At 40.6% G+C, this 13,018-nt stretch overlaps 1 protein-coding gene across 1 annotated transcript; it reads left to right on the forward strand.

Annotated features, from left to right (window-relative positions):
* The first annotated feature begins 913 nt into the window (after positions 1 to 913).
* On the forward strand, positions 914 to 7,486 carry txnl1 (thioredoxin-like 1). Its single transcript, XM_038733522.1, has 8 exons — positions 914 to 1,191; positions 2,529 to 2,625; positions 4,014 to 4,187; positions 4,493 to 4,615; positions 5,188 to 5,257; positions 5,409 to 5,581; positions 7,024 to 7,128; positions 7,220 to 7,486. The coding sequence occupies exons 1-8, from the start codon at positions 1,094 to 1,096 to the stop codon at positions 7,247 to 7,249; spliced, it is 870 nt and encodes a 289-aa protein (XP_038589450.1). The 5' UTR covers positions 914 to 1,093; the 3' UTR covers positions 7,250 to 7,486.
* Positions 7,487 to 13,018: the final 5,532 nt, after the last annotated feature.

Here is a 13,018-nt window from a genome sequence, read left to right on the forward strand (position 1 = left end):
CCCCCTCTGCTAAACAAGCGGAACAGCTGACTACAGCAGGTAATAAAGCTCGTTAAACATCCTGTTACTCCGACGCTCAGGCGGACACAGACGTGAGTGCAGCCAGCTGATCTGCAGCTCTTGTCGGCTGGAAATGTTTTAACAACCTTCCAAACTGTCGCGATTTTATGTTTGTGTTGCTTTCTCTGTGCTGGAGTTATTTTATGAACGTGATGGCTTTATCCAGTTTGTTATTAAATTTGTAATGATCTTTATCGTGTGTCTCTTCATTAGACTCCCACACAAAAAAGCTGTTTTTAACGGTCAAGCGTACAGGCCGACAGCCTACGTCAGCTGATTAATTTGCCTAATCTTCGCAGGTCTTTAGACCATGGTGGAAACGCACACAACAGTGGGCTGAAGGAACCTTTTGGTTCCTTGAAAAGAGATCAGGGGACTAAAAAGTCCCGGATACTTTTGGTCGAAATACGGCTACTGACCACCAAACCAAAAATGTCCCTGGTTTTCATTTTAGAAAACTGGTCACCTTAAGGTATTGTCAATTGTAGATCTCGTGCTATATTGATGCTTTGTTGATGCTTGTATGTTGTTCTTCAAATGTAAGTCCCTTTGGATAAAAGTGTCGACCAAATATGTAAATGTAATGTAAATGTAAAAAGATGATGAAGAAGTCTTTTCTTTATAGAATTAGGCACACTGGGAATGGAAATCAGGGGTGCTACAAAAAGAGAGATATGGGGAAATAAAAAATTTCCATAAAGCAACATCTAGGCTACATCGCAAAATGACCAAACAGGAATGGTGATAGTTCTACTACACCGGTGGGAGGCAGCAATGCACTAAACAGTGCCGAGTCTGCCGGAAAGAACGAAGACGAAGAACCCGCCTTTCCTGTTGTCTGTTGACCAATCAGGAGCTCACATCCTAAAGCAACTCTCTGTACCTGTAGTGTGGCCCAGAAACAGGACAGCTAGTTAGCTAATATAGTGACAGAAAGCTAAAAACACAACACGTTGTATTTATTAAGTTGCCCATTTTACTATCCTGAACATCACCGGGGTAACTAGCGTACATCTCAGCTGCAAACTGTACCATGGTGGGTGTTAAAGTGATCGGGAGTGACCCGGACTTCCAGCCGGAGCTAGCGGCCGCCGGTTCCAGGCTTGCCGTAGTGAAGTTCACAATGGCTGGGTAAGCTTACTCAACGGACTTCGGGGCATAGCACATTAGTCTCTGCTTTCAGCATGAGACAGGAAAACGTTCAGAGCTCGTCGGCTAAGTGTTCTGGGGGAGGTGACACGGAGTTGAATATCTGAGAGGAGTAGCTTTCATCGTTGGGAAAGCAAAGTTAGCATGCTATCATTAGCAGGTGTTAGCTAACTAGCTGTGTTGCTTACAATGACAAAGCAGTATTACAGTAACTTGGCTGCTGAGGTGTCGTAATGAAGTGCTGGTTGATTAAGTGGAGAGTGGGCTGTTGCCTCCAGTCTGCGATCGTCACCAGCTAAAAGCAGCAACTTTACTTAGTATAAATGTAAAGTAAAAGGTCTGTCGTATTTTACTCTTCTGTGTAGCCAGTCCTTATAACGTTGTATTTACACTTGTAAATACCGGCTTAGTACATATCTTGATGGTCCAGGTATTTAAAAAAATATTGGATCCTTATCAAAAATGTTTGTTCATGTTCTGTGTCAATGTAAATTTCCAGTCTTGGTCGAGCTAAAACCAGTACTTTTTTGTGTAATAAATAATGTCCATAGCATGTCATGCACTAAAAGCTGGAAGGATGGCATATACATGGTCAGATTCTTAGTTTTGTTTCTTGTCTTTTACCTGATGTACAGCAAAACTTACAGCTTGTGTGTCCCCTACAAATGGTTCAGAACGCAGCAACACGTCTGGTTTTTGATCAGCCCAAAAGGACTCATGTCACTCCATTACTCAGTGACCTCCACTGGCTACCTGTGGCCCGCAAAATCAAATTCAAGTCACTAATGTTTGCATACAGAGTGACTACTGGGTCTCCACCCATCTACCTAAACTCCATAAAACAAGCTTACGTTCCTTCTCGGCCACTGCTCCTCTAGCGAACACTGTCTGGCTCTGCCATCCCTACACACAACGCAATGTCAGTCCCTGTTCTCATCTGTAACACCACAATGGTACAATTCTCCTGACAATTCTCTTGTATTGATTGCACTATTTATTAACTCACTTCTTCACCTAGGTATTTACCCTATTGATGCTGTAAACACAAATATCTGTTACTAGTATTTATTGCTGCTGTTACTGGTATCTACTGTCACTTGTATATTTCTTATCTCTATTGATGCTTGTATGTTATTCCTCAAATGTAAGTTCGTCTGCCAAATGAGTTAAACTATTCAGTTCACTATGATATACAACAGAGGCATACTGAAAATCCTGACATTTGAGAACCTAACTAACCAATGTTTTGACTAATTGTTTCAGCTAACTACTTGACAGACCAGAGCGGATGACTTACAGGCTCTCTTCTGCCTCCTCAGGTGCCGGCCCTGTGTCAGAATAGCTCCAGCGTTCAACATGTTGAGTAACAAGTACCCGCTGGTCGTCTTCCTTGAAGTAGATGTTCATGTCTGTCAGGTAAGTCTGATCTGCCACATTCACCACATGGTTTCCCCAACACAGCAAGAAGAACGATTCAAGAGGAACAATTAGTTGCTGAGTCACTTTCCTCTGAAAACACGTTTATAATGTTGTGATTTTCTGATTATTTGTGCACTGTTAGGCCAGAGCTTAAGTCAGGTCTGAGAACTTTACCTATTTAAACCAATGACATCCGGGTTTTGTTTCTTCTAGTGGTGAAGTAATATTTCTCCTTCTTGCAGCAAATATTTACCTGACAAGTGTCACTCACTTAATGTGATCAAAACAAGCTGCACTAGAAAAGTCAAAAGGGGAACACTGTCATTGAAAGTGTGCTTTTTTTCTAATGTAACTCTTTTTTTTCTTTTTCAGAGATTCATATAATTTTGTTAATAAGGTAACTGGTGGACCAAACTTCCCCCAGAAGTCTGTGTAGTCTGGAGGAAGTAGAGTTTCTGAAGGATTAGGCTGGCGTTATTCAATATGTTTCTTATTGTCAACAAATCCCATGTAAAGACTAAAACCAACGATGTGGTAGTTGGTAGTGATGAGAATTACGACTCTTAGTGTTTATCAGCACTAAATGAATCGTATTTAGTGCTTTAGACCTAATGTCAATGATCTGCACTGTAAACATTACATAAGGTCAACTGTACGATTGTACTGTATTGTAATCTTAAAGACATGTTCCACATTGAGTTGATACGGGACACACCTTTGTTCCATATTTTTCAGAAGTAAGGAGAGAAATATTACACGTTACAGGATTTGTATGATAGAAGGAAACCCTCCCTCTCTGTTGTTGGTCAGTCCGTCTGTCACGTTATGTTCCACTAACCAAACAGGAGCACAGGTGGCTCGTAGAAAAAGCGGTTTGCGGCTCTCTCTTTCTTGACTCACAAATATAAAGTAATGTCCTGACACAGCCGAGTGCTGAAGTTTTTAATAAATCTTAATCAAATGGGAGGAAATAGTGCTATTGTTGGGGACTATTTACAGCAGCGGATTAATAGATATGGTATTTCCAGCAGGATGGTGTATGTGTGTGACTCAGAAAAAAAAACTACAGTGTGTGTGTGTGTGAACATGTCGCCCAGTGCACCACTGTGGCTCACTGCTGTGTCGTTAATAGTTTTTGGACAACAATAGAGCTCTGTGGCTCAGAGGAAGAAGATATATCAGGCTTTAAGTACACAGACAAAACTTCATGGTAACAATAATTCATTGTTGGTGTTGGTCATAAACACTTGATTGGCTGCTAAAACAGTGAATGTGACTGGTAAATAGGCTTTGAGAAAAATGTTGACCAAACCCATTAGTGTCTTTCTGGGTGTTGCAGACTAAGTCAAAGCAACAGACCATAACAAACCATCTGTTTCTCACAGGCGACAGCTGCAGCCAACAACATCTCCGCCACACCGACATTCCTGTTCTTCAGGAACCGGGTTCGGGTGGATCAGTATCAGGGCGCGGACGCTGCGGGTCTGGAGGAGAAGATCAAACAGCACACAGAGAATGACCCAGGAAACAGCGAGGACTCAGACATTCCAAAGGGATACGTGAGTGGACAATGTCCTGACCCCTTTCTGTTGAAGGATTTCAGTTGTATGTGTGCAGGATTTAATAAAAAGTTTATATGTTGGGAACATCCTCAGCCCTTTGGAGTGTAAGAAATGGTATCTGACAGACAAAAAGAAAAGAAAACACACAGTATGTGTCATGAATTTAGAAACAGAAGAAAGTAATGAGGATCCCACTTTTGTGACTCAGGAAGTTGCTTCAAAAGGACATGGATATATGTGAATGTTACAATAAGCCTGAAATAGACCTGGAAGTTTATTTTGTCTTCTTTGCTTGCTTTCAGATGGACCTCATGCCTTTTGTCAGCAAAGCCGGCTGTGAGTGCCTCAATGAGAGTGACGACTGCGGTTTCGATAACTGCTTAATCAAAGACTCCTCCTACCTGGAGTCTGACTGTGATGAACAGGTAGGAGCTGCTAACCACAGTTAGACCACAGTCCGCTGCAACACACGGTCTTCAGGCGAAACAGTAGATGCTTTTTAAACCTTTACCGCGATACATTGCAACATCATCTAACAATACACTGCATTGGTCAATGAAATGCATGACATCAAACATGCTGGGTAAAACACTTTGTAACATGTAGCAAGAGGCATTCTTCTGAATTACTGCTTCTGTGAAAACTTTGAAGAGTTGTACAACCCTGCCTCGTAGGCAGATAAACATGTGGTGGCTTTAAACGGGACATTTGGTTATTTTTCTTCTACGTGTAACCTTACTGCAACACGCCCACTCCAACACAGACCCCGGTGTTGTTTTGCTGTAGTAATGTTAGGGGTGGTGTCTTTATACAGTATCTGTAGTGATCATTTGGTTATTTTGTTCAACATAACCCTGTTTGCCTGCTTAACTTACTTAGGACAAACTTTACATTTCAGCCGCTTGGTAGCTGATTGTTCTTTCTCCGTTTACCTTCTCATGAGATGAATTTGTTGATAATTTGTCTAATATGCTGCTGTCCTTTAAATATTATCTAGTTGCTGATGACTATCGCCTTCAACCAACCTGTGAAGCTCTTCTCTATGAAGCTACTGTCCTCAGACTTTGGTGAGGTTTATATGCTGCTCTACACTTCATTCATTTAAATCTCTCTGGAGGTGTTGCAGTGAAAACCATTTTCAGTTCCCTGATAAATAACACCTATCATTTTCTCCTGCCTTCCTTTCCTCCTTCATTTTTCCTTCCTTCTCTGTGAAAGCCCAAGCCCCTAAGGTGGTGAAGGTGTTCATCAATCTCCCTCAGTCGATGGGTTTTGACGACGCTGAGCGAAGTGAAGCCACTCAGGTTCTGGAGCTGACAGAGGAAGACTACAAAGAAGACGGTTTGATTCCTCTGCGCTACGTCAAGTTTCAGAACGTACAGAGTGTTACGGTAAGATCACGTTCCTGCTGAAACATAGCCACGGTTTCCACAAAATGTCATTGAATTTGAAATATATTGAAATGCACTGGCTAATGGATTTCAGTCAAGGTGATCACATCAGCAGCAACAGTAGTCATCATTTCAAAATGTGGTTCATGTTTCAAGCAGCGAGCAGGACACCGGACACCATATTTATCAAGCAGTTCAGAGTAGGAAGTCTGTTCTGACATATCTGCACAAATCAGAGGAGAGATATGTATTGATGAGAATGAGTTTATCAAAAGATTGTTGTGACACAGCGACAAGGAAGATGCAGCTTTGCAACAGTGAAGATTTGGGTCAGTTACAACCTACAGTGTCTGCAATAATAAATCTTGTACACCTAGATAAAGTACAGATTCATTAATTCCCCACCACTCGGTGTGAGGTGATCGAAAGAAGCTGCATTCACGCAAATTGTGAGGTTATTTATTCAATCAATCATTCATTCATTTCAATGTACTAATGGCATAACTATATTTAAGAGAGATGTTCATATTGTTCCAGTGTTTGTCAACACTGGCTGATATTACAAAAATAATTTTGTTCTCTGTAAGGATACATAAACAGGAGGTGTAGTTAAAAGGTCAATGGAACGGTGGAAGAGACAACAAACTCCAGGTTTTCAGTGGAAACGTGTCCGTAGCAATGTTTACATCATCACTGTGCGTAATATGAACATCCAAGATCGATGGAGCGGCACCGATACGTACATTGTAAAATGATGTGATTGGATAGAGCTGACTGATATGTTGTACAGCTGAATCAAATGATCTACTTCAATATATATTCTTATATAATGCTAACAGGGGCCATTCTGTAGTACTTCTACATTTTCTACTTGCATTTTTATAATGCATGACTTACTTTACTTGTAATCAGTGTTGGGCAAGCTAATCAGGAATTGTAATAAGGAACTTTTTAAATAATCATACACACATACACATACATAATAATATTACTTATTTACTGAATATTAAAAATATATAGTGACATTACTTGTTACCTTACTATATTGCTTTACAGCCCCGTCCCTTCATAAAAAGTGATTGACAGCTCATTTTAGAAATGTCTTCACTTTACTGTAATAATTAACCTCATGAATCAACGATCAGACAAACTGAAAATACTGCAGCCTTTCAAATCAGATGATGCTGTCCAGTAGCCTATACACTATGTATATATTAAAATAAACAAAGCAATCACACCTGACTTTTTAGCTACTGTTTTGCTGCTCATGCATTTATAAGAGCAGTATTCAGTGTTTACAAAACGTTGCTTAACACCACTCCCTCCTGGCGAGTGCATGCTTCACTGGCAGTAACGGAACCATCTAGTGGTGAAAAATCCCCACAGGTTTATCTGGTTTGGGATGTTTATTGAAGGTATTTGCCTTTTTCTTGTCTTACCAGTTGTTTGTCAAGTCGAACCAAGGAGACGAGGAGACGACAAAAATCAACTACCTGACATTCATAGGCACTCCAGTACAGGCCACCAACATGAACGACTTCAAGAGGGTACGGACCAGACACAGCCACCTGGGTTCATTCATTCTTTGTGAGTGTGTTAGTACTTATGAATGACAAATTTCATTTTGTTGTCATGTAGGTTGTGGGAAAGAAAGGAGAGAGTCACTGAGCAGGAGAACCAAGGGGAAGATGAGAAGAAGAGGAAGAGGAGGCTGCAGATACATCCAAGGACTTTCCCTCTGCCAAAGCTCCACATACTCTACTGTCACACACACACTCGGCCTCCAGCTGACCTCCTCAAGCTCTTAATGGATTCTCCGTCTGTGGAGACTCGCTCTATAAATGATTTGTATTGTAATTCTGAGGAAAATCACTGTAAATAAAACACAATCCTTTTTCAAAGGCATGTGCGTTGTGTCTGCTCTCTGTGGGAACTATAGTAGGTGGTAGTACTAGCAGCAGTGGGTGTTTTCAGTTGTAGTATTGCAACACAGGCAGCAGTAGCCAGTTAGAAGTGTAACAAGTTTATTTGAGTATGAGCACACATTCAATGCCGCAGTTGCATTTTTCCATGGCATGACCATCCTGGGTGGTGCTTACGCCTCTGTACAGAGGTGTGAAGCAGAGAAAACACTGTATAGGAGAAATACAACTGGGTGAGGAACAGCCAAACTCAGCCAACAAGGTGTTTGCTGAACACAGTTCACCGTTAAAAGGCAAGACTGAGCTCAGCAACAAGACACAAGGTAGTTATACTGCATCAGCAAGGTCTCTGCCAGGCAATCATTTCAAAGCAGACAGGGGTTTCCAGATGTTCTGTCCAGGCTCTTTTGAAGAAGTACAAAGAAACAGGCAACACTGACCAAAAAACTTGTTGCAGCAGATGAAGTACACATCACGCTTACTTCCATTCGCAGTCGGAAGATGTCCAGCAGTGCCATCAGCTCAGAACAGTGGGACTCCGGTACACCCATCTTCTGCCCGGAAAGGTCTGGTCAGAAGCTGCTTTTAAAGATAAATGTGCACAGTCCGCACATTAAATGGAGGACCTGCCTTTTATTTAGGCACTCAACAGACACTGAGCTCCATGATGATGGCTTTTTACATCTACTACAAGCTTAACTCAGAGTGAACATATGCAGAGTTTATTGAACTGACTCTGATCAACTGTCCTGGAACCCGAGAAGTCAAGAGTTTTCCATTTCAGGGTCCTGCCTGGAAAAGGGATGGAACAGTAAAAAGTTGTGGCTACAACCCCGGCGTGTGTCCTTGAACCACTGGTGGTAGATTTAGAGTTACGAGCCACCGTGTTGCAATATGCAAATGGATGTAAAACTTTAGGTTGAGTTGTAGACCATTTAGTTAGCTGTAGAGTGGGCTGAACAAGCCAAACCTAACAGAGCTCTCAGTTGTAGCCACTCTGGTCTATACAGACAAAAGATGTGTCATATAAAGCAATCAGGAAGCAGAAGCAGCATTCTCGTCCTCCTCCTCCTCCGTATGAGGGACTAAAAATGACATATCTATAAATGAATAAATAAATAAATAAATGCAGAAATAAATAATTAAATGCAGAAAGAAATTAAAATTAAATTAAATTTTGGTCATTAAAAAAGGCTAACTTTGCATTTGACAGCTCGAGGTATAGTGGTTTTTGATCTGGACCGGGTCCAATGTGGTCTACGTACAAAAAAGGCAGTGAAATCGCCCTTTTGTCATTTTCGCAAAGAAAACAAAGGTTTCACAAATCTGAAACTGTGTTTTTTCAAGAAACCTTAGCCTGTGTGGAATAATCTTGTCCAGATTGGACAGCTCTAATGGTCTAATGTGGATTACATGCAAAAAAGGAGATAAATAGCCATTTACAGTATTTTCACAAATCTGAAACTGTGTTTTAAAGAAACCCTAGCCTCTGCGGACCAATTTAGTCCAGATTTGACAGCTCTAGGTGTAGTGGTTTTTGATCTGCCCATCGTCTAATGTGGCCTACATGTGAAAAGTAACACATAAATCGCTCTAGTATTTTCACAAATTGAATAAATGTTTCACAAATCTGAAACCATGTTTTATAGAAACTTTAGCCTCTGTGGAATAATGTAGTCCAGATTTGACAGCTCTAGACTGTGGTTTTTGATCTGGACCTGGTCTAATGGTCTACATGCAAAAGAAATAAATACATTCACATAAATGAATTAATAAATACAATGGACATTTAAATGATAACGTAAATAAATAGGAAGCAGATTAAAACAGAAATATCAATTTATGTAGTTCACATTTTATGATTTTTTATGATTTCATTTTACATCATAAATGGCATGCTAATTTATTTATTGAGTAATTTATTTATTTACTTTTGATTTTGGCAGTTTCGGTGCAGAATTTTAGCTGGAAAATGAAAAATTCTGCTGTTCGATCTGTCTGGAGCTACTGAAGAATCCAGTGACTATTCCCTGTGGGCACAACTACTGCATGCGTTGTATTAAAAGCCGCTGGGATGAAGAGGATCAGAAAGAAATCCACAGCTGTCCTCAGTGCAGACCTCTCATACTGTGAGCAGCACCTCCAGCCTCACTATGACTCCCCCGCCTTTGAAAAACACAAGCTGGTGGAGCCCTCCAAGAAGCTCCAGGAGAACATCTGCTCTCGCCACAATGAGGTGATGAAGATTTTCTGCCGTACTGATCAGCAGTGTATCTGTTATCCGTGCTCCATGGACGAACATAAAGGCCACGACACAGTCTCAGCTGCTGCAGAAATGACTAAGAGGCAGAGAGAGCTCGAGGTGAGTCAGCAAAAGATTCAGCAGATAATCCAGGACAGAGAGAAAGAAGTGAAGGTGCTTCAACAGGAGGTGGAAGCTATCAATCACTCTGCTGATAAAGCAGTGAAGGACAGTGAGAAGATCTTCAATGATGTGAAGCAGCAGATCACATCTCGTCAAAATGCTGAAGTGACTCGTGTCAACGAGCTTCAGGAGAAGACGGTGCAGGAGATAGCTGAGCTGAGGAGGAAAGATGCTGAGCTGGAGCGGCTCTTACACACAGAGGACTACGCCCAGGTTCTACACAATTACACCTTCCTGTCACGCCTTTGTGTAGCTATACCCAGCATCAATATCTGTCCTCTGAGCTACAGTGAGGATGTGACAGCAGCTGTGGCAGAGGTCAGAGACAAACTAGAGGACATTCTTAGTGAGGAATGGTGCAAGATCTCACTGACAAAGACTGAAGAAGATGGTTTCCTGCCACAGGCAGAGCCCAAGACCAGAGCTGAATTCCTCAAATATTCATGTCAAATCACACTGGATCCAAACTCAGCACACAGATGTATGAGCTTTGAGGGTAGCACAAAGGCAAGATGTGAATATAATAACTATCCAAAACTTTGTAACCACCCAGATAGATTTACTTACCGGTGTCAGGTTTTGTGTAGAGAAAGTCTGACTGGACGTTGTTAATGGGAGGTGGATTTGAACAGAGAGTGGGATAAGGAAGTTTTTGTAGCAGTTGCATACAAAGAAATTAGCAGAGCAGGAAGAGAAAGTGTATTTGGACACAGTGAGCAGTCTTGGGCATTACAGTGTTTTTTGTGGTGGTTATGAATTCAGACATAACAACATCAGAACCTCCATCTCAGGCCCCCAGTCCTCCAAAAGAGAAGTGTACCTGGATCACATGGCAGGCGTTCTGTGCTTCTACAGGGTCTCTGAAACCATGACTCTCCTCCACAGAGTCCAGACCACATTCAGCCGGCCACTCTGTCCTGGACTTGGTTTGCATACTGATGGAGCCTCTGCTGGAATCTGCAAACCTTTTCTGTATGTAGTGCTCTGTCTTTTTTCAGCTATGGTGGTTATCATGCCCATAATGACAAGTGAGGTTTATTCTTCATCTTTTTAAATATTTTGTTAACTATTATTTAGATTAAAATATTTGTAAAAAATAAACGATTGCAAAAAGAAAACTTAAATGTGACAAAAGAAAGATCTTTTAAAAAGTAAAGAAAAAAGAAAAATTGATTTATTTGGGGATATTTCTTGTTTTTAATCTGTTTAAGTTGTAAACTTGTGTGAGCCTATGTGAGGATGAGATTTAAAATATCATATCTTTAGCAATAAATAAACACAGTGCAAATGGTTAAAATGGACTAGATGTACAGAAAAACTTTGATTAATAATAAAATGGAGTAAATTATTATAAATAAAATGAATGAGCACATTTAAAGTTTTCATCCTCTTAATCAGGCCATGCTTTTTCCAGAGCAGCTTAAATTGTATTTAGCACTTTCTTGTTGTGACTTTATCTGCACCACGCTACGTTTCCTTTCTGCTTTTCTCTCAAAAGTTTGATGTGAAAGTGTGCAACACATTGCGGCTGCTTGAAAATGCTTTTTTTTTTTAAATGAATGATTTTTCTTTTTAATGGTTTGTTCGGTTCTCACGATGCCACGTAGGTTTCCACAGTCACAGCCAGCTGAATATGTCAGGGCTGTAAGGTTTTCTCTCTGTCTCCTCCCTCTACAGAGCCAGGCATGCTGTTTCAGGCTCTCGTCAATTCAGTCCATATCGAAGCGCATTACTTAGCAGAGGTTTACTGTACATCAGAATTAGCATCCTGGTCCTGACCTTTTTTTTTTTACACTATGACCCTGCTGCACACAAGACAGTCGAAACAATTCCACTAAAAAATGTATTGCACATAATGTGTAATTTAATAACCGCAATGAAGCTTAAGACATGGGATCAATGAATAATTATCTCTGATTGTATTGGTTACTCTGCAGAACATATTCCTATAATATTGGAGATTATATGTTAATATTTATGAGTGAGCAGGATTGTGCTGCAGCTGCAGAATGTAGTCAGAAAGGGACTTTTTTAAATAGGCTGTGTTTTGTGTGATTGTGTTTTACCTACAATGTAGTGACTTTGGTTAAATTTGTTGAAATAGCTGAAAAAAAAGCCACTGAAGGCCATTAAGCCAAGATCCAAATAAGATGAAACAGACAGAAATTTAAATCCTGCTGTATTTTAACCTTGATGCCCTTTTCAAGTGTAAATGACCAAACATGGCCATTATTACCTCCCCTCTATGTCGTTGATCTAGCCCACATATTTTTAAAATCTTTAACTATATTTTCCTCTTCAGTTGTTGGCCCCTGTGTTTTGTCCTTGTCAGATTAAAACTGAACAAATATATATAAATTCAATGTAGTCTACAACCTAATACACAGTCAAATTCCACCACGTGTAAGTCTGGTTAATGATGAATTAATGGACAGACTGTATAAAACATCATTGTGCTAATTTATTGACACTTTTTCTGATTCAAACTAATAGTGCACAGTATGCTTACTGCATTATTATCGCTATATTGACTGAACTAAATGATCAGCTGTTGTGGATCCGAAAACTCAGAGTTTTCCATCTCAGGACTAGTCAACTCAGAGTTTAGTAAATCCACTTTCTGAAACTGGGTCCTGCTGGGAAAGGGGGGGGAATAGTAGAATCAAGCTTTTGCTGGACAGGAGATGCAGCAGGAGGAGACCTGGAAGTTTATGGAATGGAGTTCTGCCCAACGGCGATGCAGCCTACAACCCCTGTGTGTGTACTTGAGCCACTGGTGGTACATTTAGAGCTACTTTAAGTTAAGGCAAGAAAGAAAATTCTGGATTTAGTGAGTTCAATATTTATACAAAAAGTAAATACACAGCGCTGGGATCAGGAGATACTGTAAAAGGAAGACGGGTATTGGGAAAAATAAGGGAGGAAATGGACAAGAGGTAGTAGCCTAATGGCCAGACTGAGAATGGGACTACAGGAACCTGAACAGGACTCTCCAAATTATAGCGAAGCATCCAACTGGACTTTGTGAACATCTTTCAGTTAGCACATACTTGTAGGAAATATAGGCTACCTCAGAGAGAAAGGACGTGA

This window comes from Micropterus salmoides, unplaced genomic scaffold (genome assembly GCF_014851395.1).
Source record: "Micropterus salmoides isolate LMB-PRFRI ecotype aquatic unplaced genomic scaffold, ASM1485139v1 Ms_hic_scaffold_20, whole genome shotgun sequence".
NCBI classification, from domain to species: domain Eukaryota; kingdom Metazoa; phylum Chordata; class Actinopteri; order Centrarchiformes; family Centrarchidae; genus Micropterus; species Micropterus salmoides.